The 19,595-nt window shown below is 46.1% G+C and overlaps 2 protein-coding genes and 1 pseudogene across 4 annotated transcripts; all 3 read right to left on the bottom strand.

Annotated features, from left to right (window-relative positions):
• Nucleotides 1-7,794: 7,794 nt before the first annotated feature.
• LOC147504663 (putative inactive G-type lectin S-receptor-like serine/threonine-protein kinase SRK) lies at nt 7,795-11,766 on the bottom strand. 3 transcript variants are annotated; one of them, XM_086557449.1, is made up of 7 exons: nt 10,560-11,766; nt 9,607-9,803; nt 9,091-9,485; nt 8,917-9,008; nt 8,690-8,820; nt 8,391-8,602; nt 7,795-8,267 (listed from the first exon to the last, which is right to left on the bottom strand). In XM_086557449.1, exons 1-3 carry the CDS (start codon nt 11,482-11,484, stop codon nt 9,384-9,386), a joined length of 1,224 nt encoding a protein of 407 aa, XP_086413575.1. In that variant the 5' UTR covers nt 11,485-11,766; the 3' UTR covers nt 7,795-8,267; nt 8,391-8,602; nt 8,690-8,820; nt 8,917-9,008; nt 9,091-9,383. The 3 variants fall into 3 exon arrangements, with proteins under 3 accessions (XP_086413575.1, XP_086413574.1, XP_086413576.1); XM_086557448.1 differs by having other exon boundaries at nt 7,795-8,602; XM_086557450.1 differs by lacking the exons at nt 7,795-8,267; nt 8,391-8,602; nt 8,690-8,820; nt 8,917-9,008; nt 9,607-9,803 and having other exon boundaries at nt 9,298-9,485.
• A 471-nt stretch (nt 11,767-12,237) lies between these two features.
• Nucleotides 12,238-12,573, bottom strand: LOC147504662 (calcium-binding protein PBP1 pseudogene; annotated as a pseudogene).
• A 5,796-nt stretch (nt 12,574-18,369) lies between these two features.
• LOC147504661 (uncharacterized) lies at nt 18,370-18,897 on the bottom strand. The gene has a single exon (XM_086605305.1). The coding sequence runs from the start codon at nt 18,895-18,897 to the stop codon at nt 18,370-18,372; it is 528 nt and encodes a 175-aa protein (XP_086461431.1).
• Between the last annotated feature and the right edge of the window lie 698 nt (nt 18,898-19,595).

The raw sequence follows: 19,595 nt of genomic DNA, 5'->3' as shown, positions 1-19,595 counted from the left end.
ATTCGCAACCTGGGCCGAGCAATCCAGCGGTTAGGGATTGATCCCTCTCCATCGCCACTCTCCTTTCCGATCCTCACCAAAACTTATTGGAAAATATTGTTTCCCATTTTATCGCCCCCAATCGCCTAAAAGAGAAAGCCTCGATACACCCCTCCCAAGAAGCACCACCCCAAGAAAGCTTCCCCGCCACGCACCAATCCAGCCCCTCACCTTCATCCTCCGCTTCTCCACCTCATTCCGTTGACCCTCACCCTTACCGGTCCCCGACCACTTGGGAAGATCAATACTCTTCTCCTCATTCGCTTCCACTACTTCTCCTCATCCCGGACATGGCAGCCCCAAAACGTAAGCTCTTCGACAAATGACTTCGGGGACGATGAGGAGGTCTCCGTTGTTGTCCCTACATACCGCGGCTCAATCCTTTCCTCCTCCGGCTCCTAAACGCCATGGACTTCGTCTGGAGAGGACCCGCCCATCAATCCATCGACCACCCCCGCTTTGCTCCCTGCGTGCGAGCGGCACCGCTCCTGGAAGGAGGTAGCTCCCCGCTCCGAAAGAAGGGGGACTGAGCCCATTCCTACTTTCTGCCCCACCTTCAAGGTTCGAAACCGCACTCTCAACATCCGCGATTCGGCCTTGGACAATGCCGCCGTGGCCTCCTCTCTGTTCTACGGGTCTCATCTTCCTAGAGACATGGCATATGCTGACGGGGGAACGTTTGACTCTCACCGGACCTCCTTTTACACTGGTTGGGAGAAGGTACTCTCTCCTTCATATTGGGTTTCTTTCCCTTCCTCCCTCTGAATACTCTAACTACAGTTACTTCTTTTCAGATGAGCTTGGACATCTCCTATATGATCCGAAGCCTTTTTGGTGCACGGGCCATGATCGACCAGTTGGACGGTGACGCTGCCCGCCTGGAGTAAAGGAATGCGGCCGCGGACATGGAGAAGCTCAGGGCCCAGGACGAGCTGAAGACTGCTGAGGCCGCCCACCTCGCTTACATGGATAAGGTCAATGACCGCCTGAGTAATCAGCGGGAAACCCTCCTAGCTCAGCATACCGCCGCTCTGGCCTCCCTCTCTGAGAAGCACCAGGCTGAAATGTCGGCCCTCCATAAGCAGCACGACGCTGACATGGACGAGCTCCAGAATCACTTTCGTGCCCAGGCCGACAAGAGAGTGGCCAAGAAGATCAAGGAGGAGCATGAGCGGCTTGTCAAAGAAGGACGGCTTCTCCTCGAAGCCCTCGCCACCGACCCCCTTCCGAGGGTTCTTTATATCATCTCGGAATCTGCTCCCGGGGTCGATGAGGTCGCTGTCTTAGTGGCCGGGGTGATAGACGCTGCTGCGGATGCCGTCCTCGAAGAAGCCGCCAAGTCAGTGATCCATGAAGCTGCTTAAGTGTGTTTTGCTTGAAATGGCCTATTTTGTGCCTTGGCCAGGCTTCTTTTATTGCAATTTGTAGTACTTCTGATACATTCCGTTTTATTTTTACTCTCTCTGGTTGAGGATAACTGATTGTGAATATATCATATATTTTGTCTTTGTGAATTCCAAGTGCCTTTGTCGGTGCCGATATCCATGATGACCTTAGCGACAGATGAACCTCTATCATCGTCTTCACCATTGGGTCGGGGCACTTTCGCTCTCTCCCCCATGTTAGGGTCGGGGCCCCGCCTCTAGTTTCTACACATGTCGGACCCCTTTGTTCAGCGGATAGAGGAAAGCTTCTTCGCTTCCTCTTGTCGGCATCTCATATCTTGTCCGGGCGACTCTTCTGCCCGGCCAAGGTGAGATCTCGCTTTTGTCGTGAACAACTCTTTTTGCCCCGACCCGAGTTTTAGACCTCTCGTCCCCGGGCTCCCCCCTTCCATTCCTTTTACTCAAGGCAAGAACAATTCATGCGACACTATTCATCTCAAAAGTGCTAAGGTTTTATTTATGTACAACTAGCTCATGCGGTTCTGACCACTCTCATTACATTTACTCATGAAATTTTTTAGCGACCTTACATTCCACGGTTTTCAACCGTTTTCCCTTCCAAGGTTCGCAGAACCTCAGTAGGTGCCCGATCCTCCCACCTCAACCACCACATAAGGCCCTCCCCATGTTGGACCCAACTTTCCCTCGCCACTTTCTTGGTGTTGGGGGTCACCACGCAAGTACCTTGTCTCCCACCTCAAAGCTCCTTAGCTTCACTTTTTGTTATCTTTGCCGCTGAGGCGGCGATGGTACTCTTCTAATCTGATGCGCGCGGTGTCTCTTCTTTCTTCAGTTAGATTCATATCTCTGGCCAGGATGCCCCAGTTTGATCCATCCTCAACCGCTAAGGTTCTAGTGGTCGCTGCCACCAGCTCTGTTGGTATCACGACCTCCACACCATATGCTAACGAAAAGGGGGTCTCCATTGTAGTGGTCCGCGGAATTGTCCGATATGCCCACAGTACATGATTGAGCTCGTCGGCCCAGGACCCCTTCTTGCTTTCCAGCTTTCTCTTGAGATTGTTTAGTATGGTCTTGTTGGAAGATTCCGCCTGCCCATTGCCCTCGGGGTTGTACAGGGCCGAGAATCCCTGCTTCACATGATAAGCCTGCAGAAAACTCCTAACTCTTGATCCCGTGAACTGCGTCCCGTTATTTGCAATGATAGCATGCGGCAACCCGAAACGGCAAATAATATTCTCCTACAAGAACTTGATTACTTGGACCTCCTTTACCATTTGCAGGGGCACGGCTTCGATCCAATTTGTAAAATAGTCTGTCGCGACCAACATAAATCTCCTCTTACCTCGGGCCGTTGGCAGCGGCCCCACTATGTCGAGGGCCCACATTGCAAATGGCCATGGGCTAGATACACGCATCAGCCCGCTTTGTTGGGGCCCATATCGATTGAGAGAATCTTTGACATTTCTCACACTTTCTCGGCGAACTTCTACAAATCTCTTTTCATGTGCGGCCAAAATAACCTTGTGTTAGCAACACGGGTAATACCGTTGTCCGGGCCTACCATGGCTCCCCGCCGATCTCGCCCGTGTAGCTCCCGAGCACCTCTTGAGCCGCCTTTCGCCCCAAACATTTCAACAAAGGCCCGTTGAAGTTCCTTCGATATAATTCTCCTCGAATCAGTGTGTACCTCCGAGACGCCTGTTCCAACCTCCGCCTTGCTCTTGGGTCGGTCACCTCAACTCCCTCCAAGAACTGCTTGAAAGGTCCCATCCATCCATCATCTCCTCCGCCCAAGGACATTTACCTCTAATCTTTCCTCGATTTTCGGCCCGCTTCAACTTCCTTATCTCGATTGTCCTTTCTTCAGATCCTGGAATGGCTGCGGCCACGTAAGCCAGAGCATCGGCGTGGCGGTTCTCCCCGTGGTTCAGATGGATGAAACGGATTTGGTCGAACTTCGAGGCCCAAGCCCGCAGGACTCCCAAATATCTTGCCATTCTAGGACATCGAGCCGCGAACCCTCCATTCGCCTGGCATACTACCAAATTGGAGTCGGAGTATACGGTGAGTTCCTTCCGCCAGCCTTCATCGCCATTCTCATACCCGCGATCATCACTTCATATTCCGCCTTCGTTATTTGATGCCGCCAAATCCCAATTTCATCGTCGCTTAACCTATTGTTCTCCGGAGCGTGACCGATTCACGCCTTTATTCACCGCCGCATCCGTTGCCGAACCATCGACAAACACCCTCCAACCATTCCGCACATCCCAGGGGTTCAGACAATCCAGTTCTTCCTCTCTCTCGGGCTCCAAAACCATCTCCCCCCCGGTAGGATCCTCGCGAACTCCGCCAAGAATTCGCCATCGCCGAGCCTTCTCCTCGCCGTCCTAACTTGATAATCAATCTCATATGAACTAAAGCATCACGCCTATTTCAAAGATTCTCCCTAATTTTTCAGCCCTCGAGCACCCGCCAGGGGCAAGTTAGTCACCACACCATTCTTGCGCGTGGGCTTCAAAATTCGTGGTTCGACGGGAACACCAAGGCCGTATGCATTTCTACCGGTACCACCTAGTCTCAAGGCCTAATAAGGTCTTGCTCTGAAAGTACACTGGTCTTTCTACTTTATCCACTACCCGGACGAGGACTGAGCTGATCGCATAATCTGTGACACCCAAGTACAAAAACAATTTTTCTCCCACTTCGGGCCGCGACAACAACGGTGTTTCCTCTAGATACCTCTTAAGCCCCTGGAATGCATCTTCGCGACTCCGGCCCATTTGAAATCCGTGGTGTTTCTTAACGATCGTCTGACCTACATTTGTCGGATGACTATGAAATAAATATGTTGAGAGCGTGACTCTACCGCCAACCGGCCGCACCTCCTTTCATCATCAAGGGCGGCATCCACCACCGATCTTATCCGTTCGGGTTTGCCTCTATTCCCCGGTGTCACAATGTACCCCGAAAATTTCCCTGTGGTGACTCCAAATGTGCATTTCTCGGGTTGAGTTTCAGTTGTGGACCCGCAGATTATCGGAACGTCTCCTTCAACCCTCCGTGTGCTCTAGTTCGACATGCTTTTCCACCATATCATCGATGTATATCTCGATGCCCCCCGGATCTTGCCCTCAAACATTTTCTCCCAACCCGCCGAACGTAGCCCCCGCATTCTTCAACCCAAATGGCATCCTCGTATAGCGGTGGTGCCTCCTTCCACCACGAATGATGTCTTTTCCCCGACAGTCCATACATCGCAACCTCGTTGTACCCTATGGATGCATCCATAAATGAGAATATGGTGAACCCCGCCCGTCCCCGTCTACCAATTCGGCCCACTCGCGGCATAGATAACCGTCCCCCGGACACTCCATGTTTACATCCGTGGAAGTCAACACACATTCGCACCTTCCCATTTTTCTTTGGAACCGCGACTATATTGACAACCACTCCGAACTCCACCTCTCTTATGATCCCTCGCACTCTTTTAGCCCGGCAACCTCTTCCCCGGATACCTTCGCCAGATTTAGCTCTCATTCCCCTCATATTCGTCTCACCGGCTTCAGGCCTCCCCTCATATGTAGTCGATGACATGCGAATCCCGGATCCAAGCCTCAGAACATCCTCATCCCCTCAGCGAATCGCCCTTGTTCTCCACCAAACACCGCGACCAACTTATCCTTCCACTTTCGCCGTCGATTTCGATCCAATTGACGCCAACTTCTCCTCTCCGCCTCTCGTGGTCCACTATTTCGCTTTCATCTAAAGTCTTTGGAACCATCGCGGCCTCTTCCGCCCCTCCACGCCCCGCAAGATCAGTAATTGCTATGCCGACCTCTTCCCCGGGTTCACCGATCCACACCCCCGCCATGACATCCTCTTAATTGTGTTCTCGTGGATCGTTCTTGGAGGCCACGATCTCCATGGACCTCGTATGTTCCCCGTAGGGTAAAGGGAAGTGTATGACTTGATAATAGGTCGGTGGTACCGCTCTCGTCTCATATATCCATCTCCTCCCCAAGATCGCGTTGATTGAATTGGAGTCGACCACCATAAATCCCGAGAACACGGTCCACCGGACCCGTTGTTACCGGCAAAAGTTCACCCATAGTTCGCGGACGCTCCCATTGAACCCATACAACCGTCCGGTAGGGGCCTTTAGTTGCCGGTCTATCCCCATCTCCTCAAGAGCTCCCTTTGAACAAAGAAATCCACGGCGCCGCCACCAATCGGGACTCTTTTGACCACATAATTACCCATTGCTACCGCGGATGACTAGCGCCTTTCATGTGGAGTATCCACGGTTCGGAGATCCGCGACCGGAGAATGCAATCCTCTCTTCCCGTCTGTTAGCTCTCGCGGCCGCACCTCGCCTTCCGGTGGGACTCGTTGACTTGTTGAATGCTCGCCGTTTCTCTCGACCTTATCCCGTGGGCATTGTGACTCGCTCTTCCCCAATCAAGATAACGCGTTTATGGTTCCCAATATTCTTCCCGCGTTGGGCACCGGCTCCCTATTTTGTGGTTCCGCTTACAAACTCCCTCATCACTCCGCTTCTCAACTAACCTCTGAACCAACCATTTTAAAGGCATAGCGATCGTTTGTTCCATGATTGTGCACCGGTGATATTCGCGGTATGGCTTGTTAGGCATTTCGTGAAAATGTCCACGACCCTTCATATCCCCGCAAGACATTTTTATCAATGGCAGTATCTCGCTCAACGGTCTCGCTAAGGGCACTTGTTCCACCTCGCGATATGGCCTTTTCTCCCTCTGCTCCCTGCGCGCCATTTCTCTCCCCCTCCCCTGCCGTGATGGCTGACCGCGATACCTCTCCCCACCTCTGTCTTCTCCCTTTGTCTTTCTGCGCTCCCTTCCTTTTTCCACCGCTGTAACTGCCTTGGCTCCTCTCTTTGAGTCTTTCTGCATAGTGTCATCGTATCTGATATACTTCTCTACCCGCGGATATAACTCGTGCAATGTTGCAATCTCATTCTTCGCCATGACCGGTGTCTGCCGTCCGCCCTCCCCGGTCGCCCCCTCTCGAACGCTTATTACCGTCCTCTCATCCAAATTTTCCACTTTAAGTGTTTCGCCTTTGAAGGCGACATAGGTACTCCCCGACCGATTCGGGCGAACCTTTGTCCGACATTAAATAAGGCCGATGTCTACCACCCTTCTCTTACGATGTATAAAGTGATCAACAAATGCTTGCTCCAACTCTTGAAATTGGTTATGTTCCTTGACGGCAACCGATAGTACCGGTCGGAAGCCCCCATTTAGACCGGGCTGAAATATCATACACCGCACCATCGTTACCTCGCGCTTTTGCCGAGGCATCTCGCGTTTAAAGTGATGGATGTGATCTGCCGGGTCTCCCTGCCTGTCAGATCTCTCAAATCTTGGCCGATTGAGCGCTTTTAGCACCTCGGTCCATATCGCAGCATCTGCCGCCGATTCGCGGTTCGGGCCCCCGCCACCACGGACCGGTCGCGCCGCTTTGAACTTTCGTTTTGCGTAAGATTAAGCCTCCCGGGCCGTTGTTTATCATTTGTTGGACTTGCTCCATCGTTAATCCCGTCACCGGGTTGTCCACCGTGAGTCGGTCCCTCGTTCCTCCTCCTCTTCCGCCTTCGTTCTCCGATTCCTCCCCCCCCGGCTTCCCCCGGACTCCTCTCCTCATCCTCTCTCTCTTTCTCTTTCCGACTCCTCATTTTCTTCCCTCAACCTTTCAATCTCTTCCCCGTGATAAGCCGAAACTGCTTCTTCTCTTCCTCCCCTCCCTCCTCTTCCCGCTCCTCCACCGCTTTCCGGCATTTGTTCTAGGATTCTTACCTTCCGAGGTCTACCCACCGCCTTCTTTGGTGCAATTTCTACCTTCTCCACAGACGGCGCCAAATGTTACAACCCAAACCTTGTTACTCTCACTATCCCTCAATCTTCTATCACTATTCTCTCCACTCTCTCTAATGGCCGCTCCTTTTTCTTTTTTTTTTTTTTTCCTTTCTCCTCTTCTCTCTCTTCTTTTCCATTTCTCTTTATATCGATTCCTTTCTCCATCCGGGCCCTCCACCTGTCCCTCCATCCATCTCATGGTCCCCTTTCTCTACGCGTATGTAGGGTTTCAGATCTTCGCACCATGTGACTTAAGCGGTGATCCAAGATAATCACATGCGTTTTGATACCTTTCGTCGACTCGGGCTCATCCTCCCTTTGATACTTCGGGCCTCCATACTACCCCTACATACATCCTTCTACACATAGCAGACTCTACGGTACCATTTTCTTTTACTCCTAAATGAAACTTAGAAATTCACTGTATGCATGCAAAACACATAAACACATTTTGTTTTCTAAAATAATTCATTCCGCTTATATAATTTAGCTAGTCAACTCTTGGTTTTAAACTTCCTTCACTATAACTCCACTCTAAATCATATAATACGTTCATATCTGAGCAGGGACCGAACCATGATTCGAAAAACTTTTGGAGGTGCGCCGGCGAAGCTTTGGAGTTTCAAAAAGTATCATACTGAGTCATATATCATATTCTTGATGGTCAGAAAGTCTTATACTTACTATGTGCCAACTACTCTGTTAGTATTTGCTTGAGTTTGATCTCCTCCAAAAATCCTTGCCATTCCAAAGTCTGAGATTTTTGGATTGAACTCGTCATCTAAAAGAATATTACTAGTCTTTAGATCTCTATGGATGATTCTCAGCCTTGAGTCTTGATGAAGATATAAAAGCCCTCGAGCAATGCCCACTATGATGGTGAAACGCTTTTACCAGTCCAAGAATTTGCGATGATATTGATCTGTTGAAATTCAAAGTTTACATGTACTAACGTGTGAGTAGTAACAAAAGTCAGGAATAGTTATGGGGAAATTAAAACTAAATAGATATGATCTTGTAGCTATTTAAGTTTTGTAAAACAAACCAAAGAGGAAGTATTCCAAGCTTTTCTTCGGCATGTATTCGTAGAGTAGCAACATCTCATCTCCTTGAATACAACAGCCTAAAAGTCTAACAAGGTTCCCGGTGTTGAAGTTTTGCAATTAATATGATTTCAGTCTTGAACTCTTCTAGTCCTTGTCCAGAAGTTCGAGAAAGCCTTTTCACAGCTATTTCTTGTCCTCCTGATAGCTTGCCCTGGAACCACCAATTTTTCATTTTTTGACAAAAGGTGATAGAGTGAAAACACCTTAAATTATAATGGTTTGGTTGATATTTTGTCACCTTGTAAACTGGCCCAAAACCACCTTGTCCAAGCTTATTGGAATCTGAGAAATTCTCAGTAGCTGCGGCGATACTACGAAAATCAAAGAATGGAACATCTAGCTCTTCCTTACCATTTCCTCTAAATTTATCTGCAATCCGACCTGTATGTCTTTAGCGCAACATCCAAAACACAGGCAAATAGTTTACTCCTTTCCAAAAAGATAAAGTAAGTTCAGAAAATTTACCATTTTCCTTAAACATTTTGCCTGTGCCGAGAAACAGAAGCCCGACGATAGTGGTAACAGGAATAATCACTGACAGTGATCTTCTAGTCGTTCTGAACAAAAGAAAAAAAAAATATGTCAAGTTAAAACAACTTGTTTTCTAAGGAGTCCTTTAATAACTGAACTATTTCTCACCTTTTGTACAGTAACCAGCTAATGGATCCCAACGGAAGCTTGAAATGCAAATGCACCTTCTATTTCCCGTCCCTGACCTCTCTGGCATGCATGCTAAATGTGGCCAGTCGTCACAATCTTTTGGTAAATTGCAGAAGGGCTCCAATGGTCATTCCCACCCTATCTCCACTACATATGACCAGTCACTTGCTGGCAGCCTTATAAGATCATTATGCACACTTGCATAAAACTCGCACCCAGTGTTCAACACATCAATCCTATGTAATGTTCAGGACGATTTGCCAGCAATATAACTACAGCAGGTCCTCATAGAGGAAAAACATTGCATTTTGTCCAGCATTATCATGGGGCATAAGCTTGACAAATTGCAATCTGTACCAGATGACCGAAGAGGACTAGGGCAGTCGAACATGAAGATAGTATTATTAGAAGTCATGTGGAAAGGCAGAGAAGGATTTAACTGTATATCGCTATGGTAACTTTTTGCATAGCAGGAATTAAAATTTGAGCTCTCACTATTGATAACAATTGTGCGCATCTCTGGGATAATCTTATTAACTGCATAGCTGGAGTCCAATGCGTTGAAAGTAAGGTAACCTGTGGAATCGTCGCATTCGAAATTGCGATAAGCTGGATTTCCGCATTCGGTCCAGTACTTAAAGGATATGGAATGGCGTGTATGCCACAATTCTGACAAAGTCTTCGATTAGTCACTGCAGAGTTTTGGAAATGAGTATGGTGTTTAGGGGATTCAACCAAAACTTGAAGTTGGTAGTAGATACCAACGAACTATATAATAACAAGTTATCAGATCCCCTATGAATGTTAAGGCACTGAACTAACCAGTTATGCCTTACACAAAATGCACCTCACCACTAACAATAGCGACTTAATTAGCTTATAGCTGCTTATATATGGGGCAGTTGATTTGTACCACCACAGTATAGCATCCCAACTCAAAGGGCCTCTAAGCAGTGGAGGGTATTGGCAAATAACCATTAAACGAAACAAAATGTCCTTCATAAGTATTACTAGGAGTCGTCAAATAGAAGTTAGACTAGGAACCATCCATCGACGTCTATATATCAGATTGTTGAGCAGTCGAGAAACTTTTTCGCAAATTTATTGTGTCAAGATGTGGATGAGATAATGGAAGGTTGGTACATAGCTATGACCATCGAGCTGAGGAATGGGTAGAGAGTAATCTAATGGGTGATTAATTAAGATGGCTTGCTACATACAAAGTAGAAGAGGAAACCAATTAATTAAGGTGTTAATGGCTCTACTTGGGATTGTGTAGGTTTATGGTTCTGGAAGGGCACAGCCTAGACAAACTCAACGGAGGAAAAAAAAATAAAACTCACTCTGTCTCTGGCAAAGCATTTTCTTTGTTGCTATAATTTGACACTTAAAGCATGCAATTCAAAGGCCCCGTTACCATGAAGGAAAAATTAGTGAAGCCAACTTACCAATTTCCGAAGCATCTATACGTACGAAAATGTCATAAGGGTCAATTGTTGTTTCACCAGTAAAAACTCTTAAACTCCCATCCCAGATTAGGCATGAGATTATGCCAGCACTGCTCCCATTCGTGTAAGCATAAGCATTACAACATCTACTGAGGCATTCTGTTCGACAACTTTCTGCTGTTGCAGCTTCAAATGCAGAAGTGGGGACTACCGCCTTCACATTTTTTAAAGGATAGAACCCATCCTCTTCCTTTCCACACTTTAGAGGTCTCTTTCTCTTGCACCCACCCGAAAAATCTCCCAGCTCCCAGGCCTCTTGAGAAACAGGCTCAAAATTCGTTATGCACGCACAAGGCCCATCTGTGCGGTAATCATTTCCGTCCAATAAATAAAAGGCACCGTTAAAATAACAGCTACTATAAGGCCCACAAGACTCAAAGGTGCACAGAGTCTTTGGTAAATACCACACACGCCACCAGAATCCAGTACGCCAAACGAGTAATACCAATATTCCATTGACATCCAACACTAGCCTTGTTAAGTTTTGAGTAGAAAAATATGTGATGTAAGGATTGTAAGCTTCATCACCATTTCCAATTTTACTGAATAAGAAATTATTTGTATCGTTTTCTGAAATCTTCTCAAATTGACTATCGTTCAAGGTTCCATTCCAGTATGAAACTGATGATCTGCACAGCCATAGCTGGTCAGAGTTAGAACCAGTAGTTCCAAATGAAATGGTTCCAACTGCTGGGTCGCTCGCATTTTTCCATGAAGTAAGAAATCTATTTTTTGACTTAGTTGATATCCTTAGCTTCATACCTGGAAGAAATGTATCTGTTGGATGATCGAAACTCTGCCACAGAATAATCTCTGAGTTATTTTTCGAATTTTCACCACGTAGAACTAAATTCCCTGAATCCATAAGTACAGCAGTGGTTCTAGTTGATATAAAAGGAACTATCTGTGGACCAGATAGCTTTTGTCGTGGGCAAATATGCTTTCACTCAATTGCACGGATTAAGTTTTGTATGAGGGAAGACCCTACTACTGGCTTACTAGATGGGAATCTCCCTCGGCGCGACCTATTATAAATTCGATTAAAGGTGGTTAGGGGCTGTACAAACCCAAACCAACTTCTACGATTTCTACAATGTAATTTGTACCTCCTTTTCCCATATTAATACAATTTTGCTAACTTAGAAAAAAAAAATGACCAAGTTCGTGGTGGAAATAGCTGAGTTTTATAACATGATGAATTCTTCAAATTCAACGACGTAACGGAAATTGATAAAACAAACAGAACGCATTTCACTGGAATCATTATCACAAAATTTCCGAATTAATTTGGTTCACCACAATTGGACAACGTTGCGCGCTGTTGCATCACATGCCTATAGCTCACCTAATCCGAAAATCGCATCGTATTAGACAAGGAATTCTGCTTGGAGTCAGGCAAATTGTAAACCAAGATGTTGCATCTCAATCAACCCACTTTGGAAAATGATAGTTATTTATTCGAACACCAATATTACTGCTACATTTTAAATACTGTTACCAATTATAGCAAATTATCATTCAGCAATCAGCATAACTCAAAAATAAGTAACATAGTAATAGTATCTGCTAAAATTTACATTTACAAAGATATAAAAAGAAAGAGACTCCTTAGTGCTGATCATTTACAGAAATCATCATCCAATGACTTTCTAGATCCATTACGCAAACCCGGACTCAATTTAAGCATGAGAATACAAAACTCCTTTTGATTTAAAGCTCCATCACCATCCATATCGCCTTCCCTCAACATGCACTTAAGTTCATCATCTCTCAAATCTTCCAAACCAAGACGACTAGAATTTCTCTTTAAGCTTTCAAATGTGATCAGCCCCTTATCGTTGTCTACTAACAACTGAAACCCGTTACAAAGCTCCCTCAGAAATCCTTCAGCACCCAATCTCTCTATCATTGAAGGAAAGAAATCTTGAAACATAGCAACATTTTGTGTCTCCATTTGCTAGGTGAATAGGAACCTGTAATGTCAATGAGATATATATACCAAGTAGTATAGATAAATGGTCATACATAAGGGTGACAGAAAGTGAAAAAGACGTTCGTGGAAGGAGTCACATCGATGCCAACAAGAAACAGATGGTCACATTCTATGATTTGGTGCCGGATTCTTGCTTCCAAATTTCAAGGCTATTGCCTAGGACTTGGGTAAGTTCTCCTTCTTGGAAGCTGAATGAGAACTTACTTCACGTTGCGTTGGTTCCATACTAGTTGTCACGTCTTTAATAATCTCTTAATAAAGTATTAGAAAAGGGAACAACTACTTGTCATGGATGGCTGGATTTGGATCCCTTTTTATGGTTAATATATTTGTGGGCAATAAGAACTGGCCCGTGTCTACTGTTTCTCAACACTGGTTCCTCGAACGTGCGCCTACGAAGGCCATATCTTAGCAGAATATACCCTCATGCTCTGGCCTATAACTCGTCACAAAGACCATGCGATTGGCGAATCAGGCCCTCATTTGGCTTGCCAACAAGCACCAAGATGTACGGTCAGCCTGCCAGCCTGGATGTGTTTTAGTTATTCATTATCCTCTATTATTATTTTTATTATTTTCCCAAAGTTTTGTGTTCATCAGCGGCACTATTGCCTTGGCGCGCCCAACAAGAAATCATCCCTTCAATGCAATTTGGCTTGCTCCCGACTCCAAAGTCCAAACAAAACAACACAATTAAGTTTTTAGTTTTCAGAACTAAACATGCATTCTTGGTCTTATTGTGTACGTACGTAGGTTTCTTAATCTGAGACTAATCCGAGACATAAAATCTTATATAAAACTGTATACACTGTTATTACAACCTATAAGATCACTTGTCTCTTTTCCTTCTTCTTCTCCTTTTTCTCCCTCTTCTCTCTCTCCTTTTTCTTTTTTCTCCTTTTCTTATTTCTCTTTCCTCTCTTTTTATCTTTTCTCTCTTTCTAACTTTCCTCCTCTGGTTCGTCAATCTTCTTCTATCCATTGTCTCCTCTCTCTCCACGTATCGCGGCAGTTATCTTACAGTTATGATTCCACTCTCTCTCTCTCCACGTCTCGCAGTAGTTCCAAAGCAGTTATGATACTGCGAATCTGATCCCATGCAAACTGTCCCCCCATACTATACCGCATCCGGTCCCCATTGTCACCACTAACCTCTTAGGTCATGAATACGACCCATACAGATGCCCTCTCTCGGTCTTATTGATGGTCCGCAAACAACTATGGGGCCGAGAACTAACATTTCTCATCTCATACACCTTCCGCGGTATACCTATTCTCTGACACTGCCACTCTGTCCCCATATCTTTTCTCTCCCAACACGTGTTCCACGTGCTTCCTCTTTATTTCCACGTGAAAATATGGCACATGCGCATCATACTCTGCCTTTTCAAAAATCGAGATTCCACGTGTCACACTTTCCTTGGTTCTTTTGTTGGCTAATCCCTTTTTGCCCCTGCCCCTTCAAATCTCGTTCAAATCTCTCTCTTCTCTCAAAACACCCAAAACCCCAAACCCTCACCATTCTTTTCAACTTCCTTCCCTTCAACCCTTTCCAACTTCCCTCCGGTAGCTCTCCAGTACTGTTTGTGTTCTACGACCTCCGTTGTCTTGGCTCCCTCTTATCGCAGGTTTGTCTTCCCCCTTCTTATTTGTTTTCCTTTCCTCTCGTTATTTGTTTTAATCGTTTTTGGGGTGCTGCTGCTTCATCACTTTCGTCTTTTCTAGAATTGCATACCTCTCTTTTTGTAAACTCCCCTCTTAGCACTGGTTCCATCATGTCTGGATCGGAATCGGAGGCTACCTCCGCCACCAAATCCGATAGATCTGAATCCTCTACCCCTAGATCTAGCCATCCCTCTGCGGAACAATCTGTATCCCCAACTTCTGATTCCACTGACCCAATCGCTGTTCCATCTACTTCTGGGAGGAAACCTTCTCTGCCTCCCCCATCATCCTACTACCACAGACCCAACGTAGATGCCGTTAAAGCCGCTTATGGCATACCTAGTGTCGTTATTCTAGAACACGTGTCTGGCGTCACCCACTTTCCTCACTTGGTAACACCGCGCCCCGGTTATCTCGTCGCTACTGTGGGACAGATAGCAGCTGGTTTGTGTTTTCCCTTAACTCTTCCTGATGTCGAGGTCTGTAACCATTTCAACATTCCTCCGTTCCAAGGCATAGGTAACTTCTGGCGTGTTATGTATGCCGCCAACTATTACAATGAGACCCACTCCACCAAAATCCAACTCCGCGATATCCTTGCTCACTTCTATATAAAGAAAAACACTAAACTTGGGAGTGTGGGATACCAATCCTTCTGCACTCGTCCACAAAAGAAGTCTTTTATTCTTCACATCACCACTTCTGACAAGGTGTGGCACCACTATCCGTTGTATGTGTTTGGGAGTTTTTTATCCGCTGACCTCCCTTCGGACATTTCTCTGAGGCATCTCCATTTCCTTACAAGTGGTAAGTAAGCCATTTTGAGTCGCAGTATTTATGTCCCACTTGTTTGTAATTTGTCTTTATTCTTGGTGATATATGCTGGAGACCCGATTCGCGATCACAGATATACAACGGCGTTTCATCAGAAATTTTCCAATCCCTTTGCGAACTTGGAAACACATAGTGTGAAGTCCTCGGCATTGATCTGGAAAAAGCCAATCCTCTCTTACTTGACCCTTCTCTAAAAGACATTGGCAAATATCAAGGCCCCCTCTATCGCTTGCTGGCCCCCAAAGAAAGAAAGCAAAAACCTTCCCCACCTCAAAAAAGAAAACGTCTAGCTCACAAGTCCTTCAAATATACCACCAAAATTTCTCATTCACGAGCTGTTGCCCAACGTGCCGCTGCTGCTAAAGCTAAAACTATCTTCGCGACACCCTTCCTCCTTCAGACTCTGTGGGGGGAAGACGATTTTGCCCATACTTTCTCTCCCCCTTCTGCTACCGCTATAGACATGAACAAATACAAGCTTTGGGACAGCGACTCTGATGGCGATGCGCCTGTTGAAGTTTCAAATAAGAGTCCTCCAACGAAAAAGGCCAAAACTACTTCCACTTCTCATCCCCCCACAAGTACCCGCACTGATCCTTCGCAATCTGATGTCCCTTCGCGCCGCCATAGACAGGGATCCACTTCCAGTCGATCCCTTAACATCAGTCCCGGTCGAAGTTTGGCAACCCAAATTCAAGGCCAGGGATCGCGATGTTACTACTCGAGACTCAGCTTTGGAAAATTCAGTTGTTGCTGCATCTTTGTTTTTCAGCTTTCATCTCCCTCGGGATCAAGCCTATGGAGATTCTGGCACTGTCACTTCTCACAAGGCCTCCATTTACACTGGTTGGGAAAAGGTGCGTGTTATTAATGTTACTTTCTCATTATCCGTTTTACTACCTTTTATACCCAATATGTCTTTGCAGCTGAGTCTGGATATTGGCTATGTGTTGCGCGGCCTAACCCGCACTGTGGAGAATTTGGAGGCTGTGAAGCAGGAGATTCATGGCCCTGATGGCTGGAAAGCCAAGTATGCTAAGTTGGAGAAGGAAAGGGACGATTCGCGGATCACGACACTTAAGGCCCACAAGCAGCTCCAGGTAGCCGAGAACAAGCACCGCGACTACATAGCGGGGGTCAATTCAAAACTGGAAAGCCTCAAAGAGACGGAGAAACTTGCCACTCAAGCTGCTTTAGACAAGGCTTTGAAAGAAACCGCGGAGCGATTCCAGAGTCTAGCTGCGAAGAAGATCGCTCGTGAATTGCAACAACAACTTGATCAGCTTACCGCTACTGGCCGTCTTCTTCCACCGCCGCCTCCAGTTGCAGATACACCATCTTTGGTACCATCGACCGCGCATCTTGAGACTACTGAGAGCACTACCCCTGATGTGACTACTCCCATTACTAATGTTGACACCTCTCCAGTTGAATTGGACGAAGACAACAGCACCGCTGTTGGTGAGGAGGCAAATATTGCTCAGGAAGAAGTGAATACTGAACCCCAGCAGTAACATATGCTGGCTTTCTTTCTTTGTAGCTTTTCTTTCGGACTTGTAATTTCTTTGTTGAACAACTATCCTTTGTATGTGTTTGGACAAATACTTCATCGACCAACTACATTTGCGTAGTAGGTGCCAATCAAACTTGCGTTATATTCCATTTGCACTTTCATTTACCACTTGTCATAATTTTAGATTTCGCCCTTCTTTCGATTCGTTATGCATTGAAGCCATTTAATCTATTAGAAACTTTAATATAAATATCCTTTTCATAATCTTTGAAGGGGCTATCTTGATTTTCATCCAAGTTGTTTGCACTCATTTCCCCTACAGACTTAGTTAGTTGTGAAGCCAGCTAGGGTTGTCCCCAAGTTGTCTACCACCGCGAAGGGATTAATCCCCTCGTTCTCTTTGGTTAGATGTGAAGCTAGATGGGGCAGCTCAATTTTCCCCCAGTTTGATTCGGACGTACAGTCCGCGAAGGGCTCCTCCCCCGCTGTCTTCATACAGCTGTGAAGCTGTTCAGGGTTGCCCCCAGTTTGATTCGGACTTACAATCCGCAAATGGCTCCCCCCCTGCTCTCTTTTAGCTATGAAGCTATTCTGGGTTGCCCCTATTTTGATTCGACGTCAGCGAAAATTCGCAAAGGCTTCTCCCCGCACTCTATATACAAATTGTGAAAGCTTTTTCAGGGTTGCCCCCATTTCGATTTGATTTGACGCGGTCCAGCGGTGGGATCTTCCCCGCGACTCTTTATACAAATTGTGAAGCTTTTTCGTGGTTGCCCCATTTCGATTTAGGCGTCATCCCGCGAAGGGGCTATTTCCCCCTAGACATGGAACTTTTTCAACATTCTGACATTCCACGACCTCTCTATCTTTGCCCCTGTCGTAGTCTGTAATCCATAAGTTCCAGAGTTACCCTTCTTACTGATGACATAGGGTCCTTCCCAGTTTGGACCTAACTTTCCTTCGTTTTCTTTCTTGGTGGCAGGAGTAACTCGTCGCAGCACCAGGTCACCCACCGCAAAACTCCATGGCTTTACTCGTTTATCGTACTGTCTCTGTAAAGTTCGATGGTATTCCTCCAACCGAATACGAGCTATCTCTCTTCTTTCTTCGACAAGATTAAAATCCGCAGCTAATATTTTCTCATTCAGTCCTCTTTCAACAGCCTGGGTTCTGGTTGTGGATTCTATCATTTGCACTAGTATGACGGCCTCTACACCGTACGCCATTGTGAATGGGGATTCATTAGTGGATGTTCTCGGTGTGGTCCGATATGCCCATAGCACATGACTTAACTCGTCTGCCCAAGCACCCTTTCTCTCCTCCAACTTTCGCTTTAAATTGTCCATTATTATTTTGTTGGATGCCTCTGCTTGTCCATTTCCCTCAGGGTTGTAGGGGGCTGAGAACCCTTGCTTTACTTTAAATGCCTGTAAAAATTCTCGGACCTTTCCCTCGGTAAACTGAGTTCCGTTGTCTGCGATTACTGTATGTGGCAGCCCGAACCTGCATATGATATTCTCCCACAGAAACTTCTTCACGTTTTCTTCTTTAACTTGTTGCAAAGCCACTCTTTCTACCCATTTGGTAAAATAGTCAGTAGCGGCTAACAGAAATCTCCTCTTACCACTCGCCATGGATAGCGGTCCTACAATATCCAGTCCCCACATGGCAAACGGCCATAGGCTGAACACATTATGCAATGGCTCAGCTAGTGAGTGTATGAATGAAGCAAATCATTGGCATTTTTAGCATTTCTTGGCGTACTCTGTGGCGTCTCTTTTCATATGGGGCCAAAAATACCCTTGTGATATCAACCTATGAGTTGTAGTTCGTCCTGCAGAATGACTACCGCAATCTCCTTCGTGAACCTTTGCCAGAACGTCTTGCGCCAGGGGCGGACCTATACATTTAAGCAATGGTCTGCTGAAATTTCTCCTGTATAGTGCACCTTCCAGCAATGTGTACCTCTGACTCAACTGTTCCATCCTTCGTCTATCCTGTTTATTCTCTATCTCTACTCCCTTTAAGAAATTCTTAATCAGTGTTATCCAACCCTGATCTCCCTCGATAGTGAGCAAAACCCCATCCTCATCTGATGTACTTGGTTTGCTCAACACTCTAACTTCAATAAACCGACCCTCTGATCTGGGTAGGACCGCTGCCACATAAGCCAAAGCATCAGCATGTCTATTCTCTCCGCGGCCCAGATGAGCAAATTGTATTTTGTCAAACTCGCTTGCCTTTCGCTGTAGGACATCAAGGTATTTCGCCATCCTAGGGCAGCGAGCCGCAAACCCTCCATTAACCTAACAAACTACCAAATTGGAATCTGAAAAAACAGACAACTCCTTCACCCCCAGATCCTTGGCCAAGTCTAATCCAGCTATCACAGCTTCATATTCAGACTCGTTATTTGAAGCCGCAAATCCCAATTTCGTAGATAGCTCAAGGCGATTGTTCTGAGGAGTTACTAACACGACCCCTATTCCATTTCCTGTATCTATAGCAGAACCATCCGCGAAAACTCTCCACCCATTGCGCATATCTCAAGAATCCAAAGGATCGCTACTGACCTCCCCTTCAAATTCCATTACCATTTCTTCTCCCCAAGTGGGATCCTTTGCTAGAAATTCAGCCAGAAACTCCGCCACGGCTTGTGCCTTTTCCGCTATTCTGACTTGGTATGTAATCTCGTAAGAACTGAGCAATACCGCCCACTTAAGCATCCTACCTGACTTCTCGGCCTTCAACGCTTGTCTGAGAGGCAAATTTGTTACTACCACTATAGAATGAGCTTCGAAGTAAGGCTTTAATTTAAGAGCTGAAAATATCAGAGCCAAAGCATACTTTTCAATCCTACTGTAAAGGGTTTCTGCATCCAGTAGGGTTTTGCTTTGAAAGTAAACTGGCCTTTCTATCTTGTCGATCACCCTCACCAGAATTGAACTTATAGCGTATTCACTAACACCCA

The sequence above is a fragment of the Coptis chinensis genome, chromosome 4, assembly GCF_015680905.1.
Source record: "Coptis chinensis isolate HL-2020 chromosome 4, ASM1568090v1, whole genome shotgun sequence".
NCBI lineage: Eukaryota > Viridiplantae > Streptophyta > Magnoliopsida > Ranunculales > Ranunculaceae > Coptis > Coptis chinensis.
The sequence above is the reverse complement of the archived record's forward strand: the minus strand, read 5'-3'. Positions and strand labels throughout refer to the sequence as shown.